Source organism: Astatotilapia calliptera, chromosome 9, assembly GCF_900246225.1.
Source record: "Astatotilapia calliptera chromosome 9, fAstCal1.2, whole genome shotgun sequence".
NCBI lineage: Eukaryota > Metazoa > Chordata > Actinopteri > Cichliformes > Cichlidae > Astatotilapia > Astatotilapia calliptera.
Genome location: NC_039310.1, coordinates 23,752,179 through 23,779,167, shown reverse-complemented (window position 1 = coordinate 23,779,167; position 26,989 = coordinate 23,752,179). Strand labels below are relative to the sequence as shown.

General features: G+C 40.0%; 2 protein-coding genes across 4 annotated transcripts in view; both read left to right on the top strand.

Moving 5' to 3' along the window:
* Nucleotides 1-4,494: 4,494 nt before the first annotated feature.
* Nucleotides 4,495-11,528, top strand: LOC113028712 (patched domain-containing protein 3). Its single transcript, XM_026179094.1, has 4 exons — nt 4,495-5,214; nt 7,308-7,429; nt 9,584-9,729; nt 9,958-11,528. Exons 1-4 carry the CDS (start codon nt 4,495-4,497, stop codon nt 11,526-11,528), a joined length of 2,559 nt encoding a protein of 852 aa, XP_026034879.1.
* Nucleotides 11,529-17,019: 5,491 nt separating this feature from the next.
* gpr158a (G protein-coupled receptor 158a) overlaps nt 17,020-26,989 on the top strand; it is a 97,706-nt gene continuing 87,736 nt past the window's right edge. For all 3 annotated transcript variants that reach the window (XM_026180083.1, XM_026180082.1, XM_026180081.1), the window contains exon 1: nt 17,020-18,727. In XM_026180083.1, the coding sequence (XP_026035868.1) occupies nt 17,850-18,727 (878 nt within the window). In that variant the 5' untranslated portion in view covers nt 17,020-17,849. The remainder of the gene's footprint in view (nt 18,728-26,989) is intronic.

Here is a 26,989-nt window from a genome sequence, read left to right as displayed (position 1 = left end):
AAGGAGAATTGCAGGTAGCAGCCTGTTCCCATCTCTTTAATGTGAACCACTGGCATAATGGAAACTCCTCTTTAACAGTGAAGGGAAATAGAAAAGAGAAGAAGAAATGAATGCATCGCAGGAGTTTAGAAAGAAAATCCAGTGGACCATGTTGAGATTGTGCTTCTGCTTCTAGCTGCTTGCTTTTATAAAGATTCTTTATATAACCTATAAAACAACAGCACTGCCAGGTAATTTATTAACCTGTGGTGTTTATGAAGAAGTGTTGCACGACTGCAGTCAGCTGTAGTCGGTTTGGGAACTGGGATTTTTCCCCGCCAAAAAAAAAGAATATATACTAAACTAAACACAACTAAAAATGATAGAATACGATTGGTGAAGCACTGGAGCTACTAAAAAAAAACAAAAAACAAAACACTTCAAGGAGGATCTCAGCAGGGCCAGGCCAGACCGATCAGCAGTGGTGTTGTCCTTTTGCCTTCAGAGCTGCCTGAATTCTTAATGGCACAGACTCAATGAGGTGTTAAAAACCTTCCTCAGACATTTGTTCCCTTTTGACGTGATCAGTATCACACAGTCGCTGCTAATTTGTCGGCTCCACATCTACGATTCAAATCTTCCTTTCCCAGACATCCCAAAGGTGCTCTGTTGGATTGCTATCTGATGACTGTTGAGGTCATCTGAGTAGAGTGAACTCATTCTTATGTTTAAGGAACCAGTCTGAGATGATTTAAACTTTGTGACACAGTGATCAGAAGATGTGTACACTGTGGCCATAAAAGGATGGACATGGTCAGCAATAATATTCAGCTAATTTAATTGAATTGAATTTAATTCAAGTAAGATGGTGCAAATTGTAGGCTCAGTTTCCTGTTCTTAGGTGACAGAAGTGATACTCTGTGTGGTCTTCTGCATCAAGGATCAACATGTTGTGCATTCAGAGATGCTCTTCTGCATACCTTTGCTGTAACAAGTGTTTATTTCAGTTACTGTTGCCTTACTGTCAGCTGTAAGCTATCTGGTCACTCTCTCCTGACCTACTGCATCAACAAGGTATTTTTACCACCCACTGAGTGTTTTCTCTTTTTATGACCATTCCCTGTAAACCATAGAAAGCATTGCGTGTAAAAATTCCAGTAGATCAGCAGTTCCTAAAATATTCAGACCAGCCCATCTGGATTCAGCTACCATGCCAGGTTCAAAGCCAGTTAAGAGATCCTTCTTCCTCATTCTGATGCTTGGTTTGAAATTTAGCATGTTCTCTTGAGGCCATGTAATTGGCTGATATGATATTTACAATAGCAATTCTAATGAAGTGGCTGGCAATGTGGCACAGTCAAATTAAAACTGCAAGCCTTTCCATGGTTGAGTTTAATGTGTGTAAAAATATAGAATGTTTCCCCTGTCTTTTCAAATTTTACACTCATTTGTTGTATAAATGAACTGCAGCTTCAAACATCCCCACAGAAAGTCATTAGCATTGGTTCAGTGTCATTTTACTGTCCCTTGATGCTTTGAATAAATGCTATTTCAGAGTCTTCTCCACTCTGCCAAGAATAAAACCCACAGGGGGAACAGTTAATCCTTGTCCATCTTGGCACATTAAAAAAAAGGAAAGCATTGGCATATAATTCTGGCACTAAATATTGGTACTGAAGCAAAGGTAAAAACACTCGCCCACCATTGCAAAGATCTGAGTTAAATTCTTGGCAGCTGGTTGCGTGCTTTGGTGAGAGTGTTTGGGTGGAAAGCCATTAATAATAAAGTTTAATATAAACATTGTATGGGTTTAGGAGGTTTGGGTTTTCATCTTCGTCATTTGATTTTCGTTAATGATACGATTATGATATTACAAAGGTCGTCATGACTGGTTTAGAAATGTTTTTTCTTTGAAGGGTGCCTGTGCTCTCCCTTAGAGGTAGGGTGAGGAGCTCAGAGTAGAACCATTGCTTGTCAACATCAAATGAAGCCAGGTTTTCCTGGTTTTCTGCAACACATTCACTAACACAGGAGGGAGAGAAAAGCTAATGAAAGTGTCAACTTTTACTCATCCATCTGAAGATGGTAGCTTTTGGAGTGGAACAACTCATTTGCATGCTGATGCAAACTGAGAGCTAAAGAACAAACACCAGTGTTTGTGTCTATTGTTTACAGTCTTTAATAGCCTTAAAGACAAAAGGCAAGTTGAAGAAAAGATTTGATTTAACTGATGTCTCCAGCAGTCTTCTGCCAACTGTCTGCTAGAATCACCAAGAGAATGAGAAATTGATGACCCCATGAAGGACCTCTGCAAGATGAGATATGAGCTGTGGCTCGAAGGCAGGGCTCTGACTGACAGCTGAATGACAGGGGTTAAATGATATCAATGGAGACAAGCTTGGAAGTGTAAAACTAATCCTCCTGGATTTTCACACCTTGTGTGTGTTGCTAAATTCCAAACACATTTTTATAACTGACCTTCAGTTGTCCCTTGAAACATTATGGGGGAAATTATAGTTCAGTGGTGGTAGCACGTTGGCAGTCCACGGCATTTTGTGCCCAGCTAGGAACTGCCTGTCTACCTGCTGAACATCTGTTGTCAGATGAAGGCAGCATCTATAACACCGTTTATGGTGCAACTATTGAATTTAAGTGCTGTTGTTGGTCCATCATGGAAAAGAGCAAGGTTAGAAGACACAAAGAGCTGGAAGGAAACTGACTGGAACACTGCCTGCACGTTGTTCGCAGAACATTTTTGATCATCAATTGTTTAAATTTTCCCATTCCTGGTGAACTTCATTGTCAATTCCTTAACTGTTTCCTGTTGACTGATGCCCAGTGCCATCCACGTCGAGTGAGGTGCATTTGGACTGCATGGAAGCATGTTTGCATTGGTTGAGAATCACTCTCTGTAGGCAAATACATAACAAAATCCACAACACTGCAGTACAGTAAATTTAGTGTGAAGCTTAGGTTACAATCAGGTGTGGTTAGCTGGAAATCCAATGACCAAATAGTCATTCCTGTCATAGTTCTATGATGTTGACTTTAAGGACACTGCCTGGGGTGCACGTGCAGTTGAATTATAAATATATTATAATGAATTACAATCAATTAAAAATTGTCAGAGGACGAGTCTCTGTGGTCACAAAAACTCCATGTGAACCAAAATGTGTCACTACAAACCACGTGATAATGTTTAGTCTGGTCACTGGCCAGGTGTGTTTGGGTTGGGAGCAACAAATGTAAGTACATGACAAAGGTACTGTGTGAGAAAAGTGTGAATTTATGTTAATTTCACAGCTAATTGCAAGCCTTCATACACCTATAGTACATTTTGAGATACAAAATGTATTGTAGAAGTGTACTATAGACCAGAGTACCACAAACCAGAGTGTTTGTGGTAATTCTGGGGATTTCCAGCATCTGGACAGTTTGACATAGAAGTCGATGTTCCCTAAGGTCAGTGGGTACAAATGGTCATAACAGGAGATTTAGGTTGCATCATAGCAGCAGCAATGGAAGGTTCAAGTAGTTCACAGGGAGTTGACTTTAATCAATCAATCAGTGAAATCAATCAAGGCTTTATTCACCTCTTCCCATCGTTTCAATCCCAGCGGGCAGCCTTGTGGGGGTTTGAACAGCCGGTTTCGCTTTCTTAATTCTTCGATAAGTCAGGGCCAAGCCAGCTCTGATTCGCCAGAACCCTGTTACCATGGTTCCGAATAGGTAGATATCTTCAGCACTCAGGCTCACCCAAGGCCAAACTTCTCGTTGAGAAAGGGGTGTCAATTGCATTTAGGGACCAGTTGATCAAATCCATAATTCCTCTTTTAGGTTTTAGAGAACGGACTGTGAGAGAATGTTCCAGGGATAAGTAATACAAAAAACACGAGACTAGACAAGGACATAAGAGGCTAAGCAGGGAAGCTAAGGGAGAGGAGGAGAGGAGCTACATGCTACAGCTTGGTGACAGAAATGCTTTGACCACTCATTTTAAATTTCAAAATGTCAAAAGAGTCTTCACAGAAAGGGATACTTTGATATGACTAACTAATTTAAGAAGTAATCAAATTTTTTTATGAGCTTGTTTGTCTTCAGCATTGAGTCTTCTTAAGTAATTTTAGTGACATGACACAACTACAAAGTAATTTAGTTATAAAGTCACATAGTTATAACACAGTTTTACAGGTATAGTTGCAACATAATGTCATAAAATCGGATTTTTCACCGCCCTGGTTATTTTCATTAAGTCAGAGCAAGGTCAGCATTTGGTAATCCTTGTCTAGGTTCACTAATTAGCTTGTTTCCTTTTATCATTCTAAAGGCTTGCCTTATCGTTTTACTGTCACAGAATAAAAACTGAACACTGAATAATTTGCATGTCATCTTGTTTTTCCTGGAATAAGGGTAGCTCTTCCCAGAAGCAATAAATATTAGGATTAAGCTTATCTTGACACCCTTTATAAGTGTGCAGTCACAACAGATCCGTGTCACTGCCCTGCAACACTAAGGATGGATTCTAGACGCACTGACTGCCTGACAAAGCCTCTGTCACGGCTTTTTGAAAATCTTGGATCAAAAGTAGGATCCTATCCATTATATTTTTTCATTGTTCCTGTGTTACTCTCAGCAGCACTCAGCGGGGGTTTCATTTTTCTCGAGGGAAGACAGGACAATAGTCTTGAGCGCCAGTTTACGCCAACTAAAGGACCCTCAAAGGCAACCAGAGCCTTTGTGAAAGAAAACTTTCCCTACAATTACTCCATGTTTTCTGAAGACAGACAGTATGACAAGGGCAGCTTTGCATCCCTCATTGCTATGGCCAGGAACAGCCGTAATCTACTGGACACACTTGTTTTAGAGGACATCATCTCACTTAACAATAAGATCCTTGATATCACTGTGGACAATGGAAGACTGGGCTTCAATGAACTGTGTGCCAGAGCCAACGGAGAGTGTGTTTCAAACCTCATCCTGGAAATCCTCAGCTACAGTCTAACCAATCAGACCAGCATCACCTATCCAGTCCACATGCACAAAGCTACTCCACTCTTTCTAGGTGCAGTGCTGGGTGGTGTTATTACAGATGATAGCGACTCAGTCAGAAATGCTGAAGCTGTCAAACTTTTCTACTACTTAGATGATCGGGAAAGCACAGCTGAAGCCTCAAAATTATGGCTGAAAGAATTTAAAAAGCTCCTATCAGACAACACAGACAGCGAACACATTTATGTGAGTATCACATCATTACTCATGTTTTTATTATTCATTTTCTTTTTAAACTTTAAAGTTGAAGCAAGTAACATAACCTCTCTGAATGCTTAAGCGCAAACAGAGATTCTTGGGTGTATTTATTCGATGTGCATTTACGATTAACTATTTTTCACATGACTGATGAAATGCTTTGCAAAAGCCACAAATACTTTTAACAATGCCATCAAATGATGCTTTTTGTGTTTGGTAATGAGTATTATTATTTTTTAATAAATCTTTCATAAATTTTGAAAAATAAAAAAGTTTTGTGCAGACTTGTGCTTCTAGCCCAAACTCTTCCAGTCACATGGTTGCAAAAATTGGGGCAAAAACAATGACCTCAATCACAAAACTAAAGCAACATAAAATGATCACAGAAAGATACATTTGACCACAGACCGACTACAGAAAGATTTTCTTCATTGGAATGTGCCACCAAAAGCTTTTTGACAAAAAAGAAGCATTGGAAGCATTGTGCGGTTTAATGTTCTACTTGAGTTAAAGACAATTTGGATGAAGGTCAAGTACGTGCCATCAGCAGTGGAAAACTACCAGCCACACTGAGTGGTTGTTTCTTTTTTTATTGTCCTTTTTTATGTTGTTTGTTCTCTTTACCAACAGCATGGAAAAACTCCATAAAAATACCAAAGTCATGCAAAAACACCCCCACAAAATGTCACGTTACAGTGTTTTTAATTCATAATGCCATTATCAGTGATGGTTTAACAGCTTATTGTAATGTAATTCTAGTTTTAAGCCTCATTTTATTTAGTTAAACAAAATATGATTTAGGAATAACTACTTTACTTTTATGTTGTTTGACACTGACATTCTCACACTTTATGCACAAACTAGTTCATGTCTTCCCCCTGTATTTTTTTGGAAAATAACTTTTTAAATCTTCAGTGGGCCAAGTGGAGTCCTCTCTTAGAGGAAGCTCTTTTCTGCCGCTTGTATCTGCGATCTCGTTCTTTCGGGCACTACCCACAGCTCGTGACAATAGGTGAGGGTAGGGACGTAGATTGATTGGTAAATTGAGAGCATTGCTTTTACTTTGGGTTCTCTTTCTTCACCACGACGGACCGGTACAGCGTCACTGCAGCCGGAGCACCAATCCATCTGTCAATCTCCCGCTTCCTTCTCCTGTCACTCATGAACAAGACCCTGAGATATTTAAACTCCTCCACTTGGGGCAGGATCTCATCCTTGACCCGGAGTGGGCACGCCACCTGAGGACTATCGCCTCAGATTTGGAGGTGTTTATTGTCATTCCCACCGTTTCACACTTGGCCACGAACCATTCCAGTGTGATCTGAAGGCCATCACCCGATAAAGCCAACAGAACCACATCATCTGCGAAAAGCAGAGATGAGATTCTCAGACCACCCAAGTGAAAGCCTCCCACCACTTGGATAGGCCTAGAAATTCTGTCCATAAAATTTACTAACAGAAGCAGTGACAAAGGGCAGCCCTGGCAGAGTCCATCATGCACTGGAAACGAGTCTGACTTATTGTCGGCTATGCGGACCAAGCTCTTGATCTCATGATGAAAGGAAACTACAAAAATGGAATAATCAAACTGAGCCATTAAGAAAGTATTCCTGAATAATAGAGTCATTTATAACCTGAAAATGGTTGTAATGTGAACTATGCACACATTTCTTTTAGTTGGCAGATGTGTTCCAACATTAAACATGCTCATTACAAGGTCTGAAGATTTCCTTGTTGAACTAACATTGTATGATTTGAAGAACAAAAAACATTTCTGCAGGGTTTCTTGTAAAAGTACTGTACTGCTATCACATAGTGCATTATATTCATGAGAAGATAGACTGTTTGGATTGAATTTCCTAGTTTTTGGAAGTAAACTGTAGAAAAGTCTAAGTGGAGGAACAGGCAAGCATTACAGGCCAGAGGAAAAATCTAAATATTTGACTTTTATGGGTGAACTGCCCTTTTAAATCCAAACTGTTGAGTAACACTGATGTAACAGCTGCCAGGACTTCCATGTGCAATCATTTTTTGTGACTTAAACGCTCAAGCTGACTTCCTTCTGCTGTGCTCTTTTGTAGGTGTCTTACTACACCTCGAAATCCAAGCAGGATGAGATTGACAGCCACACCACAGATGGCTTCCCCCTATTCCTCATCGCTTATGGCTGTGCTGTCACCGTCTCTGTGATATCCTGCCTGAGGTAAGAAGTGATCAGCAACCGTCACGCAGTAAGTGGCAAAATCCAGGATGCAGAGCGCTTGTCTGACCCAGGTCAGGTTACATGTAGTGCAGTACAATTAACTTTTTTTTTTGTTTTGAGCTATTTTCATGTAGATTAAGAAGTTTGAATTCATAGTTACAGTTCTAGTAAAAAGAAATAGACCTTCTTTAAATTCTAAGGACAATAAAACTAATCTGGTACTTAACAGTTATGGAAATACAGCCTGAGGTGAAGAATAACCAGGATCTATATCAATGTATAACAGTGTCTTTATTAATTTAACAAACAAAAAGCTGAAGTTGAATCTGAAGCAATGTGTGGAAACCTAACTACACCCCCATGATTCAGAAGCTTGTAAAACCACCTTTAGCCTTAATAATCTGAAGTAACGTGAGCAATTGTTTTACAGCGTTGCTTCAGCTCATTGAAATCTATGCACAGCTCTCTTAAAGTCCCACCATTTCAGTCAGGTTGAGGCCTGGATCTGGATGTCTCATGATCTAGTTTCAGTTTTAGCTGTTAGATGGCCTCACGTTTGACTCTAGAATAACTCCTCCTATAGAGGAGTTAATGACTGATTCAATTACTACAAGGTGCCCAGCTCCTGTTGCTGTAAAACATGTGCAATTATCACCCCTCCTATTAAACACTGATAAGACTCACATGCTTAGTTGTTGAAAATCAAGCTACAGCCAGAAGCTTAGTCAAAGAGAGAAGCTGCTGGCCTAGTTTTGTCTTGAGGTAAAGAGCAATAATGTCTCACTTAAATCTTTTGTACTTGGAAAAGTTTTTATTGCACTTTGATTTATAATCCAACTGAAGAAACACAATCTCAATTACCGAGCTTTAGAGCTTCAGAGTTACACATCGGAGGCATTTTTTTTTTACCTTTATCAGAGCCAAACATTGTTTCCATTTTTCATATTTAAAGCAGCTGATGCCTCTATCTTCAAACTGTTTGAAGACATAAGAACGTATGGTGAACAGTGCTTTTAAAAACAGTTCATGTCACATGAAATGTCCTCTATTTTCTGAGACTGACACCCTCCCCACTTTTAAGATTAGGTTATAATTTATCTTTTTGACAACACGTACAGTATAGGCAGGACTTGATCAGGTGTCCCTGAATCCTCCTTTAGTCACACTGCTAGTTCTAGGCTCCCATGATGCATCCAAATATTTAATCTTTACTCAATCACTCTGTGTTTATACACAACACTGCATTTAATCATTGGTAATATTACTCTGACTCGCTTCCGCAGTTCTTCCCCATCTGGTAACAGCAGATAGCCTCCCCTCCCTCAACCTGGTTCTGTCAGAGGTTTCTTCCTGTTAAAAGGGAGTTTTTTCTTCCCACTGTCACCAAGTGGCTTCTCAAAGGGATTTTCTCTGTATTATTGTAGAGTCTTTAAAAGTTTCTTGACTTATTATCACTAACAACTTCAATTAATCAACAACACGCTGTGCACTTAATCAGTAAAATTCTTACTTACTTTTCAATTTACATAAAAATATTATTAGAACATGGTCTTACATGTTAGGTTAACATACAACTGCCCATGTTTACCAAATGATTACTTTCTGAAGATACAATTTAAAAAACATTTATGAAATCTTCCATATTTTTCTTAAAAAAAACTACATTTCTATATTTAGCTTAAATGTAGATTTTTTATAATCTTATTCCACAGATTTTTAAGGCGGCACGTATCTTTTTTTCCTGGATATTTAACCAGGTAATAATTAACAACAGGGAATATAACATATAACTTGAGTAACAGGGAAAGATAATAATTAACAATCAGGTCAGTATATTTACCTTCTGTTTCTCTTTTTATGACGGGACATTTTCAGAGCGTGTGATAGCTATTGTTTATCAGGTTTATGGCTCAGATTGTGTCAGGTGTTGCCACCTCTGTATTAACTATGAACAACAGGCTTTTTTTTACAAGCTTCACTTTACAAATTGTAAGAACATCCACAATAAAAGGTCATATTTAGGAAGTTGTTTTGTTATAAAACATCCAACAATGATCCTTTACAGGCTGCCCAGAAAAACTGGACCTTGCCCTCAGTTCACTGTTATCTTTATCATCTGTATGGATTTAAATACAATTTATTCCTCCTTGGCAGGCTGGACAATGTGAGGAACAAGGTGTGGGTGGCTGTCTTCGGTATCCTCTCCGCTGTGCTGGCAGTTCTGTCTGGCTTTGGCCTGCTGCTTTACATCGGAGTGCCGTTTGTTATCACCGTCGCAAACGCCGTTTTCCTTTTACTTGGTGAGAAAAATTCACTCTTGGCTTCTTTCCTTCCACACTTTAGTTTTAGCTTTTAGCTGGAGGTGCAAAACCAGCCAAGTAATTAAAAGTGTAATAAAAGTAATAAAGGTGACAACATAAAAAAAGTTTCAGTGGTGTTTTGTAAGGTGGTGACTTTATTCATTTATAAACATGTGAGTCATGTGAGTACCGTAAAACTATCATGAACTGTTATCACTTTTTTCCCAGGAATTGGTCTGAACAACATGTTCATAATGGTGTCTGACTGGCGGCACACACATGTGAATGACCCGGTCCCAAAGAGGATGGCTCACACTTACAAAGAAGCCATCATGCCCATCACCATCACCGCTGTGACCGATGTTCTCAAGTTCTTCATAGGTGTCAAGTCTTACTTCCCATCCATGCAGGCCTTCTGCTTGTACACCAGCACCTCAATCATATTCTGTTACATCTACACCATCACCTTCTTTGGAGCCTTCTTGGCTTTAAATGGGCGGCGGGAAGGCAGCAACAGGCACTGGCTGACCTGCAAGCGAATCCCATCAGACAGACCTAAAAATCGCTCTGAGCTATACAGCATCTGCTGCGTGGGAGGTGACTTTGATAAGAGCACTGGAGCAGAGAAGATGCAACCAGTCAGCTATTTCTTTAAGGATTACTACGGCCCATTTTTGATCAAACCCTGGGTCAAGGGAATGGTGATCTTCTTCTTTGTGGCATATTTAGCTGTAAGCATTTATGGATGCCTCCATGTACAGCAGGGGTTTGAGCTTCACGACCTGGCAGCTGATGACTCCCTTGTTAACACATTCAACAGGAAGGATCGGCATTATTTCTATGATTATGGCCCATCTGTGATGGTTATTATCAGTGAGCCTTTTCCATACTGGGATGAAACCAAGCGGCACGAACTCCAGGCATGCGTGGAGGACTTTAAAGGGCTCCGCATTGTAGATAAAGGCATTTTTTCATCCTGGCTGGACTCTTATTTGTTGTATGGGCAGGCAAATAATTTAACCCTTAATGATAAAGATGCCTTCCTCAAAAATCTCCCTCATTTTTTTGAATTATTCCCTTTCTACCAGCAAGATGTGAACATCACCGGAGATGTCATCCACGCCTCCCGAGTTTTCGTACAGATGGTTGATATTGACAGTGGCAGCATGGAACTTTATGCACTTAAAGCACTTCGGTCCACCTCAGCTGATTGCAGAGCAGCTTCTTTATTAGTCTATAACCAGAAATTCATCTTCTTTGACCAGTATGATGTTGTAGTGAGCAGCACGATCAAAAATGTTGGTGTGATCGCAGCTGTGATGTTCATCGTCTCTCTCCTGCTCATTCCTAAGCCTATCTGCTCATTTCTGGTGACTTGTTCGATTGGTTCAGTGACTGTAGGCGTGACCGGCTTCATGGCGCTCTGGGACATCAGCCTGGATTCCATATCCATGATCATTTTCACCGTCTGCATTGGCTTCACTGTCGATTTCTCCGCTCACGTGTCTTACGCCTTCGTCTCCAGCAAAAAGACGGATCCTAACGCAAAGGCTGTGGATGCTCTCACACATCTGGGGTTCCCCGTCCTCCAAGGTGGCTTGTCCACCATTTTCGGGGTGTCAGTGTTGTCTGTATCAAAGTTTAACACCTTTAGAACATTTTTTAAGATTTTTTTTCTTGTCATGTTTATCGGGATGGTTCACGGCCTTGTTTTCATCCCAGTAATCCTGACAATATTCACACGCAGGTCAGAAAAGGAAGAGAGCAAAGAGAACACTGTGAAAGTCACCAAACTATAACCAAAAGTGGCTACAGTAAGGACTTTTAGTCAGATTCAATTTTAGATTAAATTAGAACAGCTGCTTTGAAAGTAAGTGATTTCAGTATAAGTTAGATTTATTTAAATAACAACCTTACAAGTGAAAATAATTTAGACTTTATGATGTAAGATATTCATTTATGAATGTGTTGTATTGTCTAAATTAGAACTCCAAAATCTGAGACCGTGCCCCTCCCAGTTTATTTATTCTTGTTTTAGACACATTGCCAGTGGCTAAAACAACCTTGTTTGATCTTGTTTGAGATGCTCCACTGATTTATTGACAAATGTAAACAATAAAATCAAGTATGAACACTTAAACTAAAGTCTTATTGACACTGGATCTCAGCTACAGTGAATATTTTTCAGTGCATTATATGTTTTGTCTGCATTGCATTGTGGGATCCTTATGCTGTTACAGTGTCCCATGCATGCACATTCCAGGAAACAGTATGCATCTCACTACTGTTGGGTGCATGATAAATGGTGAACAGACTGGTTCTAATATAATGCTTTTCTTCGCACTTTTATGTCTACTTGAGCGCTTAAAGCGCTTAATACAACATACCGCATTCATCCATTCACACACCCATTCACGCAAGCATGTTATTCTGTGTCCAAGTGCCTTCTGTCTAACATTCACACACATTCACACTCCTGTGTATGCACTGGGTACAGCTCGAGGTTCAGTATCTGGGGCAGCAGCGACTGAACCACCAACCTTCCAATTAGTACACAAACTGCTCTACCTGAGCCAGAGCCACCCCCCTGCATAATAAGGTCTTGAACTATTAAAACAAAATCTCACAATGTGCACCGTAAAAAAAAAGAAAAAAAATTTAACAAAAAAATCCTTAAAAAATATTCTGGGAGCTAGAAATGAAAATGTGATCTTCAAGTTGACGCAATATAGACTCAAAATCTTCAAAATACTGAAATAGTTCAGCTGATGCCATTTTGTAAAGGCAGAAAATTCAGAAAAACCTCAACTCTAAACATGAGGTTCATTCATTCTATATACTCAAGTGTTTCATTCTATATTTTCAAATTTCATTATATATATATATATATATATATATATATATATAATCTTTCAGGGTTTTCACGTAAATATAAGTGTAATTTCTGAACATCCCTAAAACGCATATGGTGCAAACTCACCTTTTCACTAGCCCTTGACACCAACAAGTCATAATGAATCTGCCGAGAGATAGAATAACAAATGTGGGAACAGGGGACACTTAAATAGGTAAATAGATAAATCTGTCTAAATCCAAAGAGGCATACTGCTTAATGCTAATTATTTTGTACAGGTAGCTGAAAAGCTAAAACGGCTAACATCACCTCAGCCATTAGCATTGCTAGCAAGTCCGCTCTCCTCTTAATATCATGAGAGGGAAGAGTTGGTTCAATAGTTTCTATTGTTATTACTTTACTAAACTTTTACCAATTTTGGTAATATGAAATACATCAACTGTGAAATTAGCGTAATGATAGCTTTTGACACAATACTTGCAGATTTTATACACTCATAAAAAAACATTGATACAATTTCTCCACCAGTTTTGTGGTGATAACCTCTGTAATTTCACAACATGTCTGTTAATGAATAAACAAACCAATGTTAAATTACAGTAAAATTCCTTTTTCCTCTGTCATTCTTTGTGTTATTTTACACTAATTTCATCACATTTTTGATATGTTTGTACAGCATAAAGCTAGTTTTCAGTAGTTATATCTTTTAAATAAAGAAAGCATCTTAGCATATTATGTTTATATTTTTTCTGTGTAAAAGTAAATAAAATGTTTCTGTTATTTTACGTTAGAAACGTCAATATAGAGACTATTTTATTTTTGTAATTTTACTAATTGATAAACCAAACTAGTTTTATGGTTTTTTTTAAAAATACGTTTGCTGCATTTAGTGAGAAGATGTAATTTAAAAAAAATCTTGAGACAAAAACTTTGCATTGTTTATGGTTTGTTTAAAATTGAGGAAGGCAAAAGTAACCCACAAAGACACTTATTTGGGATGTAAAGGAATAGAAGAGTTGCACGATGGATCAAATGCAGCCAGCAAATCAAACTGTATTATGATATCATGTCAGTATGGACCAAAGTCTCCAAGGAATGTTTCCAGCACCTTGAATATATGCCATGACGAATTAAGGCAGGCGAGCGTGTGATGTTGTCTAAAACCTACCAGTTAAGGAAATCCTGATAGTTATCTTAATGCCATTATTTGCATTAAGATAATCAGAGAGATAAGATGACTTTTATCTGGATAAATCGCTGCAAAAGTTAAATGAATGTTTATGAATTACTAACGTGAATGTCTATTTTTCTACTCTTTTTATCGCTGCCTGGTTAGACAATAAAGAGTGGCATTTATATTGTGCTTTTTCCCTCTTATTAACCACTCAAAGGGCTTTATACTACAAGCCCCTTTCACCCACTCATTCATACAGGCCTTTATTTATCACACTCACACATCGATAGATACATCACGGACAATCTGGGGTTTAGTTTCTTGCTTCAGGAAACTTCACCATGCAGACTGGAGGAGCTGATTAGTGGATGACTCTAACTCCTGAGCCACCGCTGCCAGTATGTGGCTTTGAATAGTGCCCTGAATTACCATTAAATAGATTTCAGAAGCAATCGGGACTCAAAAAAAATTGCAAAGCTGCCACAATTGCCCCCCCACCCTTTACTTCATTTACATGCCATTCAAATGTCACATTATTCCAAACTGTCCATAATTAAGCTGCACTACAATTTCTCAGTTTCAGGAAGTGGTGTTGGTGGCATATTCATCATAATGGCCTCCAACTGGCAGCGCATTAAAAGCAAGAACCCATACAGATGGCTCACACCTCAAAAGGAAGCGTTATGTCCACCAAAGCTACCACCACCATCCTTGTGATCATGACTGATGTTTAGAATTTTTCTATTGTTTCAGTTGCATTCATTTGTAGCATTTTGCACAGAACTATAAACCGCTGGAGACCAAACAGAAAGGAAATAACTTAATTATAGATATGCTTCATGCTTGTTGCTGCAGATAGGTTAACATTTAGTGTGCATATAAACTTTAAATATTAGAATGTAAATTGTGAGTATTCTTATTTGAATACTTTCCAAAGAATAAAACAACACACTGAATTGGGACAGATAAACTGAATAAAGAGGTTCTTACTGCTTTTTCCACTCTAGGGTAAAGAGTGAATGCTAATCAGATTGCTTAGGAGCAAGTGTTTTGTGTACAGCGGTGCTGCAACGGTAGCTGCCGGTGTCTTGTTGTCGGCTCTTTACTTGCAGATATGGAGAGTTTAACAAAGGAAGAGAAGTAAGGAGCCTTGGATTCAGCTTTACTCTAAGTAGAACTTAACCCCCCCTCCCCAAAAAAGAAAAGTCTTCTGGTTTTAACTTTCTGCATCTTTCATGGCTGCTGCACAGCTCTGTCACCCTCCGTCATGCCTGTCTTCCCTCGCCCTGCTTCCTAGGCGAGATGCCTCTGGACTGCACAGCATGACATGAGATGGCCCTACACCCAGGATGAAGGCAGAGCTGGAGAGAGTGTGAGTGTATGTGAGAGCATCAACTGATAAGAAGAGGGATTGGAGATAACATAAAAAAACTCATCATGTTCCTCTTTTTCCTGTGTAGTAAAATCCCACATCTGTTAGTGCACTTTTACATGTCTAACACTAGTTTTTATTAGAATTTATAGAAAAAAAACAATATGTTGCAAAAAAAGATAACTTATTCTCTCATAAAATACAGCACCTAATTATATATTTTGAGATGTAACTGGGGTGTTACATGCTAAAGCACTACTACTGTATGATGCTTATTTGCACTTGAACCTCTGGTGAAAATTTTGTACCATAATGTTAATCAAAGCTCTTAAAAAGTGGGTAAAATTAGAGGCAGGGGGACACATTAACTTATATATTACATATATTTGTTATTTATTCAAATGTGAACGGGTATTTGCATAGCACTTCTTTAATTTTAACCAAAGCTTCAAAGGTTTTCTGATCTCACATTTGATTTTACTGCATGCCAATGTGAATGATAGGTGTGTCTACATGCCTTATTAATGTGTGCATTCAGTGATGTCTTGAGTATGCATACCATGCAAGGCTTTGGACATGCATGTTAGGTTCGCAGGGAGACTGAAGATCTCATGAAAGTTCAACTCCAGAATCTTTTTGCTGTTACCTTCTGCACCACTGTGTCACAGAAATAAAGACAGAAATACTGCAGAAAATATTAAAAGCTTTTCATTCAACTTACATAACCAAAATGTGTATTTTTTCTAATTTCTTTCTGTTTTTACATTTTTTTTGTTTGTTTTACATTTTAGGTCAGGAAAAGACTGAGAGGAACAGACTGAGGAACACACAAAGGAAATTGTCCAAATATAGAGTTTTTAGAGCTTGGGGACATTTTATTGCCCCCCAAAAGTTAAACACAGTTATCTTGTGGTCAGTTTTTGTACCTACAATTCAGTCGTATCTCCTAAACTCATCAAATGTAGGTAAACACAAAATTATTGCTTTAAAAGTGCGGTAAGGATAGATTCACTGTGTGTGTGTGTTTGTGTGTGTCTGTGCGTGCCTGTCTAAATATTAACAATGAGTGACACAGACTGGCTTTTTATGTAAATTAAACCCAAACATACCAGCTGTATTTTAGAGGAACCAGTTGGAATCTTAGAACAAAAGAGTGACAAAATGTTGGAAAAGTCAGAACTTTTCTACCTGCTCTTACTTCCCTGCACAACAGTGCAGTTTTGGACCAAAAGGCGTGATAAAGAGGGCATGGATTTTTTTTAGACCATAAACAAAGTTCAGAAACAAAGTAAATCCAAAAACTGAAGATCACACAGTTGGAAACCTAACAGCTGAGCATGACGGATGCATGTTGTGCCCCATACTGAAGGGAAGACAGGACTATTTATACACAAAGGGCTCCTTGGAAAGATTACTGCAGGCATATAAACAACAATGAAACCAATCAGAAAACACACAATCACATATTAGATGAAAACAACTCAAAAAAGAAAGTCTTAAGCCAACACAGGCATCATCACAAGGTTTAAGTGAGCAGCACGTTGTTGTTGTGGTTAAACTGAGATTGGAGGCTTGGCTTTAATTTCTATTGTAGAAAAACCTTTAGCCAAAACATGAGAACCTCTCATCCAAATGACTTCAGATTTGGTGGTGCACTTATTCATCTATCCAACAATACACCAGCATATTTTTAAATGTGAAGGTCAGGTGAATTGTTGTGGAAGCAGGTGAAAATCAGAGAAACGCAGATAAATTCTTAGTCAGAAGCATTTCAGCTTTCAGATTTGAAGATAGCAGAAATTTAGAAAGAAAAGATGAATCCAGTCTGCACCTTGCTCCAAAAGTTTACAATCATGAATCAAATCGTATTTAATAAAGCTTTCCCCTCACTGATGATAGAAAAAAAATCTTAGTCTCCGAAAATTGATCTAAAATTAAGTGCTTGATTGTGATAAATCGGCTGAGGGTGACTTTGTCTGTTTCAGCGTCGGACAGCTCCTTCAGTGCTTCATCGGTTTCAGCGCCGGACAGCTCCTTCACCGCTCCACCAAACACCGCTCCGAGATTGACAGAAGAAGCGGCCACACGCGGATCAATGGCGCTCCTGGAGCCCCTATGAGACGACGAAGACGACGGGCTTTGAAAGCGCACGGATCCTGATGTTGCTTCTTCGTGGCTTTTATAGGCCTGCTTAATGCTTGCTGTGGTCGGAAGAGGGCGGAGTGCGTTTGCCATCCAAGTGAGAAGCTCCTCGACTCGGTGCCTCCTAAAAAAAGCATATAAATATAATAATAACCGCCCCTTACCCCTCCCTCCTCCTCGTTTTGATTCAGTCTGTGTAGCCTACACGCAGAAGGAGAACGTCCGCGGCACAGCAAAGCCAACACAGTCTTGTCTACAGTGTGTGAAAGAGAGGGAGAGAGAGAGGTGGGGGGAAACAGCTGCAAGCGGATACTCAACATCAACAAGCTGTATGAGGCATCTGTGAGGAAGGAGAAGGCATTTGACGAGGGAAGGGGTTCCTGGCGGGTTTCCCTCTTTTTGTGATTTCAAGAACAGAGGCGTGGAGCTCAGAAGAATATCCTACAAGTGGTGAAGCGATGGTTTAGCGGGGCAATTTGATAGGTTCTCTGTGTTTTTTCTACAGCACACTCGCCCGACGACACTGTTAATTCCGAGCAGCAATCCCCCAAACATCTGTGGTCGCTCTCTTGAGGGAGATGGCTGTTTTCCGGCTGTCGCTGCTGCTGCAAGTTGGATTTGTGATCGGATCAAACCATAAATACGCGGAATGGTCAGGGCACGGGGAGGATAACGGGGCACGGGAGGCGATTCACGGCGCTCAGACGCACCGCTGGCAGCTGGCGCATCTCCGTGCGCCTCATCACGCTGCCGGGGAGACGGCGGAGCTGCCGCAGAAGACAGACGAGCTTCTACCCAGGGTCGTCACGGCTTTTTTACACACCGGGGACTCGACCACCTTAAAGCATGCCAACTGCTCGCGAAAGTACGAGCTCACCTCTCTGCGGGGAAGGTCACACGCTACCCCGCATTACTCCATGAGCAGCGTGCTGGATACGGTGCTGCACGCCACAAACTTCCTCAACATGATCCTGCAAGCCAACAGGTCCAGGGAGCACAACCTCCGGCGAGACATTGAGTGGTACCACGCGTTAGTCAGGAGTATACTGGAGGGAGACGCCAAGATTCACCGGGCGGTTGTTACTTTTAGCGGGGATTCATCCTTCCCGGGGCCCTCGGTGCTTCTTCAAGCCACCAGGGCCGGCGGTGAAATAGTACTCCAAGACCTCTCCAGCATGGCCCACCGACATCTGCACAACCGCACGGCAGAGACAGAGTGGTACCACGAAATAAAAGACAGGAAGAACCCCAATTTCCATAAAAGAGCGCTGAGCCAAGATTTCAGATCGGTGGACAATTCAGTGAAAAGAGGAGAGAGTTTTATTCCGGACAAGACGCACGTCAGATGGTCTGCGCCCTACTTGGAGTGTGAGAATGGGAATTTTGTTCCCCGTTGGCTTTTGACCTTATCTGCTGCCTTCTATGGCCTGAAATCCAACCTGGCTCCTGAATTCAGGTAAGCACAGAGGGTCCAAACCTGCGCTATGATGTGGATCTAAAAGTGATTCATATCTATCTATCTATCTATCTATCTATCTATCTATCTATCTATCTATCTATCTATCTATCTATCTATCTATCTATCTATCTATCATATATATATATATATATATATATATATATATATATATATATATAACCACATTTCCAAAGCCTAACACAAATGTGCAGCGCCTTCACTTTTTCAGCAGAACAATATATTTATGTAACAATGACTTTTTTTGTCAACCTAAAGGTGTGCTCAGGTGAGCTTACCCTCCACTACATCTCCAAACCTGGATAAAGCTTTATAAGGTGATCATACCTGCCTTACAGCTTCCCACTAGCCTCCTCTTGTTACATGAGGGGGGGGGGGGGGGGGGGGGGGTGTTTCTTCTCTTCTCCAGTCTGACAAGACGGCGGGATGCTAAAAATAACCCAGGGTGTTACTGGATGTAACAGCGGTGGAAACCTCTGGCTGCAGGCCCTAATTCATTTTTCAAACTCACAGGGGATGCACTCAGGAAATGCCTTGTGCCCTTTCTTTTACCTTCTTCAAGAGAGGAGGCTGTTAAATCTGCAATGAGTTCCGTAAGAAAAACAAGCTCAGCAGCAGCAGCAGATGAGGATATTTGGTTGAATTTCTCCAAACCATAAAACCTCCTCGGCTGCAGCTCGATGCTATAATGAGCCATGTTTTATTCCAGCAATAGTGACATGCACTGAAAGAGTCAAGTGTTAAAGCTCCATAGGATCCCGACTAACATCTCCTCAATGAATATTTAATCCAGATCACTAGTTGTGTTTGTACTGCCTTCAATGAATCTTTCATTGATACACTCTAGTTGCTCACAGGCTGGCACGGATTGCAAATGAGCAAAAACCTTCAGTGATTATACTGTAATAGGCTATCAGCTACCTGGTGTTATCCCACACTAAATCCTCTCAGAGCAGCTTCACAGCAAAGCTCACACTCCCACTAAAGCAACCTGAAGTCAAACCTGTCTGACACACCAACTCTAGTTTATTAGTGAAACCAGACTTTTTGTTTGGAGATTTTTTGTCCCCAAAGGATCTGAGTTACAGACATTTTTATTAAACCAGTTCAGCTGAAGCCTTCTCCATAACCCACTGCAGGCGATGTATAGGTATTTGTATTGTGTGAAATCCCTGAAAAGCTGTCTGTAAAGAACAGTAAAGAAACAGGAGAGTACAATCTATACCATAATTTACAGTTAAGTGTTTTACCAATCAGAATTTTTACATTTTAGTGCTTTTCTTGGTTCTTGGAGCATTAAAATCTTCTAAATATCTCCTCATACTCTTAAAGTAGACATGAAACACTACATGTATAAAGGCTAATTTACACGCCATTTGTTAACTACACCCTAACTGATGATTAAAAATCAGAGTGTCGGACTTCAGCTTGTCTGTCTGGTGCACCAGACTCAAACAGGCTCTCCCCCACACAGTCCTCATTTGGAAAATGCTCTAAAAACCCTAAAATTATGGCCAGTAGCTGGATTTTCCCATTTCAGTGCAGCTAGCAAAACAGCGAAGAACCACTTAATGCTAAAGAGACTGAAAGTGAACAGTATATCATATTTGTTTTTATTATTTTAATTATTATTGTTATTTATTTTTTACAAAACCCCATTGCTACAGTCAGTTGCAGTCCAAAAGTGGCCTCCTTAGGCTGCTTTTTAGTTTTTGTGTCCTTATTTTCCACTGAGGTATCAGACTTGTTTCAGACATTAATATAAGTTAAATATAAATATTCAATTAAAAAGTAAAGTCTCCCTAAAAAAAAAGAGTAAAAATAAGAAAAACTAAGGAGCTTTAAATATTCCAAAGTTAAAGCACATAGGTTTGTGCTATTAAAGAACGGATTTAGTCTATTGGTTAATTCCACAGTTTTCAACTGCAGCGCTGTTTGTTGGTCTTAAACCAATGATGGACTTCATGCCACTCCAGACTGCCCTCATGTTGGTCTGCTGGATTTTCCACTCCAGTTTTCTCCTGTAGTTGTCCATGCCTTCTTGATGGATTTCTTTAGGATACTTTAAGCTTCTCTCTCCTCCATACTGCCAGCTCTGAAGGTCCTCGTTTTCTTTTTAAGGAGTGCTTTGATGTCCTTTGTTACACATGATTTGTTGTTGTTCCTTTGGAATTATGGAGTCGGTGCAGAAATTTATGTAGACTGATCAATTTTACGCTCCCATCAATGTCCTCTCACTACGACTCACAGAGGACTGGCCAACCATTCCCCTCAGAGCGGCCTGGCAGGGCCACAAAAGCATCCTATGACCATATACTCACCATCCGTGGGGTCAGAGGCTGCTTCTTGACTAGAGGGACACAGTAGAGGGTTAGGTAAATCAGGTTGCGATCTGAGCTACCAAGCAGGATGAAGTGGGAGGAATAGTATTAGTCCTTAACATTTGCATAAGATCTGTTGTTCTTTCATCTCTCCTCTCCTGCTCTGAACATAAATATGTGAGAATATTCACCTCTCATCCGAGAAGCTTCTCGGATGAGAGGTGAAACGTCTTCAAGTAACTTAAAGAAGTCCAGACGCTTTTCTTTGCAAGCTCCTTTGACTACGATGACCTGGATGACTGGGAACCTTCACAGACGTGAGAATAGTCTTCTCTCAAAAATGCATGTTGCTTTTCTGATTGATACCAAGCCATATTAAATCAAGCCACATAAGCAGTTTTAATCAATTGTGTACTTTCAGCTGCATTCAGTGAGGTTCAGATGAATTTTGCAGACCCAGGCTAGTGGTTTCAACCTTTATGATTAGTCCGGTTCATTGGCTTCTTGCAGTGGCTTTGTATACACTGTGTAAAAGTGTTGAACTACCCCATTACTAATGAAGTCAATACTCACCAAATCTCATCTTTTTGCCATAAGAGGATCTCAAAGATTGCATCAAATGTGTGCTGATTCAACCTGAAATATAACAGGACACATGGAGATGAGATGAATAGTCCTAGGAGAAATATTGCAGTAGAACTTTTGAACCTCTCACTACCCTTTCTGTCTGGTTTCCTTCTCTCTCTCCTGTTGACCCAAATGTTAGAAAGAAATTAAAATTGTTAAGAAAGGACATGCTGTTCTCATTAATCACTGGCATGGTCTTGAAAAACTTGACAGTCAGCTTGGTTCATGTGTACCACTTGGCTTTGAAATACATATTTTGCACAGTCAAGCTCAGTGTTGGTCAAGTTACTTGAAAAAAGTAATCAGCAACTAATTACTGATTACTTCCCCAAAAAGTAATCCCGTTACTTTACTGATTACTTATTTTCAAAAGTAATTAATTACTTAGTTACTTAGTTACTTTTTAAAAACACGATTTACAACATGAATAGGTGATAAATAGATCTTTCAGCCCAATTCTACTTTTTCTGCATAATCCATCATACAAAATGTAATCAAATGGAAAAGTCTTTTTTTAAAACTTGTTTTATTAGTTTTAATCTTTTAACTTTATGCATCAAGCAAAAATTTAATTATATGCAACATTCACTGACTGGAAGAAATTAGTTTAACATTTAAACCTATTTTCTGCACATTCCAGCACAAAAAATAAAATATTTTTTTGTGTTTACACTCAGTCTTTCAAATAAATGCAAGTAAAACACAGAAGAAAATAAATAAAATCAAAGACTAGCGGTCCTTTTGCTCTATTTTCACCTGTACAGCAGGAGTGGGGTAGGCGGAGGTTTACCCTGGTCAGTTGAAGAATCTGCGAGTTTCTCTGTGAATTTCACATTACTCGGTGCTTGCTCGGAAGTTTAGGGGTTTTCTTCCCACGCAGTGAACAACGGACACTAATGTTTTTGTCACTTTTTACAGAATCAAACTCAAAGTAAGGTCAGTACTTCCACGCTTTAAACGCTGCATGCTCATACTCTCTCCCGCACTCCATATATTATCCATTGTTGATCTGCACACAGCTGTTGCCACGATGTCACACTCGCTTACGTCATTATCATGAGACACTCTCGCAAGAAAATCACGGTTTTAGTAACGCAGTAACGCAGCGTGCTTACGGGAAAGTAACAGTAATCTAATTACCCTCTTTGCAATAGTAATCCCTTACTTTACTCGTTACTCAAAAAAGTAATCGGATTACAGTAACGCGTTACAAGTAACGCGAGATGAACGCGTTACTGCCCATCTCTGGTCAAGCTCTTCTTTTTTTCCACATTGTCGTGCCCTTTTTCCAGGTTTGTATCTTTCCTCTGACGCTTGTATCAGAGTAGCAGGCGGCTCACCCTGCATCCTCCCAGCGCCTCAGCAGCCTGCCAGATAAGAAACAGGAGAGGAAGGGAAGTGCTGGCTAATATAGCTGCCTCAGACATCAGTTCTCCTCCGCTTCCCCTCCAGATGAATACACAATCAATACAACAATGAATTAATAATGAAAGATGTAGAACAACAACCCTGCACGGGCTGTCTTTATTTCCAGCCTCAGTCACTTCCTCTTTAGGGTGATGATGTTGCAAGCAGCAAGGTGACTCGTTTGGACTTTTTCGTGGCTCTGGCATATGGAAATTAACACAAACCGAGACTACCCCCCCCCCCACGTCGCCCCTTTTGCTTGTTGAACGTGCAGGTGCTAAACAACTTATGTGACTTGTCGAAGCAGAAGTGTGCGGACGTTCGTTTGCGATAGATCGACCTGTTGTTTCTGCGAAGGTGCAAGAAATCGCACCTCTCGCACTTCGTCTCTTTCCTTTCCAGTCTGTCTCTTCAGCTGCGCTCAAGGCACAGGGGAGACAGCTTAGCCCGCACAGAGAGGATTGGCTGTTTCCAAGTGTGCAGTGTGTATCTGTGTGTGTGAGCGTGTGAATGCCATTGGTGGAGGTTCAGACATTCTTCAGGATGACACTTTGTAGTCCTAATTGGCAGATCACTCTAACTTCAGATAGAAACTCATGACAGCAGAGGCACAAATAAAGAAAAAAGTGTTAGAACAAACAAAAGAAAGTAAGGGAAGGAAAGTGAGGCAGGCGCATTACTTCAAGCTCACCTTTCACAACACAGACCTTAATTGCTTTGAGGCTGGAGCTCAGGCAGTTTCACCGGCAGCAGCAGGAATAAGCAAGATTAAATGAAGCTTAAAAGCAAAACTAAATGGTGAAAAGTATGCATTTTCAGCTTATCTCTCAAAAAGGCCAAATAAGTTCTAACTATGTGCAGGATCCTCTACGTTTTTGCTTTGCCTCTCATTTTACTATTAATGCAGCTCTGTCTGGACAGCCCGAGTGCTTTGTGATACCCAGCATGTAACAGAGTGGGAGGCCTGGAGCTCCAGGAGGAGCCAGCAGCATCTGCTTCCATGGACTCCATCCAGAAACAAATAGGAAGAAAATCCCACAATTCCCGAGGCTAAATGCAATAATGTTTGATGCTAAACTGAGATGAAAGGTGGTAGGAGTAAAAAAAAAAAGTGCATCCAAGAGGTAAATTAGATTTTCAGCTAAGCATACCAGCAAGGAGAAAACTAAACTGTACACACAGAAGGAAGCTTTTAAACCTGATGAGCAAAAACGAGTCCGACCTTGTAGATTTTCCATTGAGTGCGACCTGGAGGAAGCAGGGGTTAAATATCCCCGAGGCGCTGCTTCTCTTACTGCTGACGTCAGTGGGACTCCGCTGCTCAGTAAGGTGGCCTGTCAAAGCCTTCAGCCAGTAAATGTCAACATTAAGGAAAATCGAGCTACTCAGGTATTAAAGAGTGCTGTTTGGTAGGATTTGTTTTTTGCTAATAACTATGTAAGGTTATCTTTAATGACCTGGTCTAACAGAGTAAGGACTGAGTGCTGTGCTGCGTTTGGAGAATTTATAAAGATTTGGACTGTTGTTAGATTCCATAAATTGACAAAAATACAGGAAGATATTACAGAAGATAACTTATAATAAACATGACAATTACAATGACAACATAACCCTCAGCGAAGACGACAAATAGAAGGAAATTCAGCTTTAGGATAGGTGATATGTAATACACAGAAGTGCTGCAGCTGGTCCTTTGGTGTATCTCTCCAATATTGCCATGGAAGAATCGCTCCAGTTTCATCTTGTCTGTCAGGAAAATGTTCATGTTTGTACAATTTGGTACATATTTTTACATAGAAAAGAAAGGTACCCAGAACTGAGTAGTTCATTCAGTAAATCTGTTCTGTAGCTCAAATGCTTTATGATCATTTATCATCATTTATTCATAATCGCTAACATACCTCCGTCTTACTTTGGTTTGTTCATTGGAAGAAGGGTTTTAAAGGGGCAGTCCACTGCAAAATTCATCAAACTATTCCTGCATTGGTTATGAATCTAGATTGCTTTGGTGTGATTTGCACAGTTATGGAGATATAGGAGAATTACATGGCATTGGTGGTAGTCGATTAACCAACAATACATTTAGAAAAACTCAGCAGCAATGTCTCTTTCCAAAAATTATGACTTGGTTAGTTAAAAAAAGGTGAATGTGGACACTAGAAAAAATAGTTCCTATATTCAGCCTGCAATATATTTATAAAGTATCCGGTCGTGATTTATGGAAAGAGACGCTGCAGCTGTATTTTGTTGTTGTTGCTTTGAGCACCACAAGGCAAGAGTCATTTACTTCCATTATATTCAAGAGAAGGTAGACATCTCTACAGCAAATATATTTCCAAAACTGGGAACTCACACCAAAACAATCTAGATGGATAAACAGCGCTACAAGCCAGAGGGAGAAAAAAATACACAGAAATTGGATTTTGGGGTGAACTTTTCCTTTAATGACACGAGCGTACCGACTATAAGAGAAAGTGCCAGCACTCTGAAGAAGAAGCAGTCTTTATTCACTTTCTGTCACAGCCACTTCTCCGCAGGCGCTGTGTCTTTTTTGATGACCAGAGACAGGACTCAATAAAATAACCCAGGTTGCACTGAAATAATGGTAGACAAGCAGCATCGTGCCCGGCGGCTCGACTCACATTTTCTACGTGTCCTGTTAGCTTAATGCATTTCCATCACGTAAGGGACATTTTTCCTTGAGAAAGCTGCACGGGTTCCTGCATTGTGATGGTTCCACGGCATAATGCACAAATTGTGCCCTCCTAAAAGGACAGCACCGTGTTCTTGTCGAGACCCGGAGTAGGAGATATGTGCATGCAAGTTCATGCAGGCTTGCAACTCCTTTGGCTACACTGCTAAAGGATGACTTTTAAGCTTTTGTGTTTTCATCTCTTTTGCATTAACTTTGGTTTAAGGGAATGTTTTGCTTCAGTTCCAGACAGTATGTGAATACTTCCATCGTTCAAAGTTGCACTTTGTTACATGTAGCACAGGTCTGCTCAAGATGTGTTTTGTAAAAATACTCAAAATATTTACCTACATTAGGTGAGGGTGCCACGTGGATAGAGCATGCAGAAGGCAGTGTACAGCATGCCCACCGATTAAGTCATTGGACTTTAACCTCCACAGAATAATCAAACACTGATTTTTTTTATTTTTTTTGCTAGGGAACTGGGAGGTTAAATATCACTTAATTTACAAGAACCAGTTTCAGCTTCATAAGATAAGATAAGATAGAACTTTATTAATCCCTCGGGTGGGTTCCTCTGGGAAATTCGATTTCCAAAAAGCACAGCACCGACAGAAGTTCAGAGTTACAGAATATTATATATATATATATACACACACACACACACACATACACACACATATATAAATACAGAGACAAATATAAATAAAATATACGAAGGGGATAAATATAATAAATAGGAATAAAAATAAAAAATACAAGTGAATTGCACATTTCAAGTATTGAGGTCTATTGCACCATTGACTATTTACAAAAAGTATTGCACAAGGTATTGTACAGTGAGGTGAAGAGGCACTACAGTTTAGTTGTTCCCCCCTCCTTTGTCCTCCTGTTTCCCCTCCCTCTCCCCTCCAGAGAGGAGTTAAACAGTTTGATGGTGTGTGGGACAAAGGAGTTTTTAAGTCTGTTAGTTCTTGTCTTGGGGAGAAGCAACCTGTCACTGAACAGACTCTTCTGGTTGTTAATGGCCATGTGCAGAGGATGCCCAGCATTGTTCATAATGTCATAACAAGCATCCGACAATGCGTATAGATGTGATGTACAGTATTTATTAACCATTACCAGTGCTTTATCAATAAACCTTGCAACTGTACAATAACTGTCCAGATAACTGTCTATAAAGCAGTTTTAAAA

Bases quoted from the DNA above. Each gene is read 5' to 3' on its own strand.
- LOC113028712 (XM_026179094.1), top strand. From the start codon at position 4,495: ATGGATTCTAGACGCACTGACTGCCTGACAAAGCCTCTGTCACGGCTT. The intron at 5,215-7,307 runs GTGAGTATCACA...GCTCTTTTGTAG, and splicing joins CAGACAGCGAACACATTTAT to GTGTCTTACTACACCTCGAA. The intron at 9,730-9,957 runs GTGAGAAAAATT...CTTTTTTCCCAG, and splicing joins CGCCGTTTTCCTTTTACTTG to GAATTGGTCTGAACAACATG.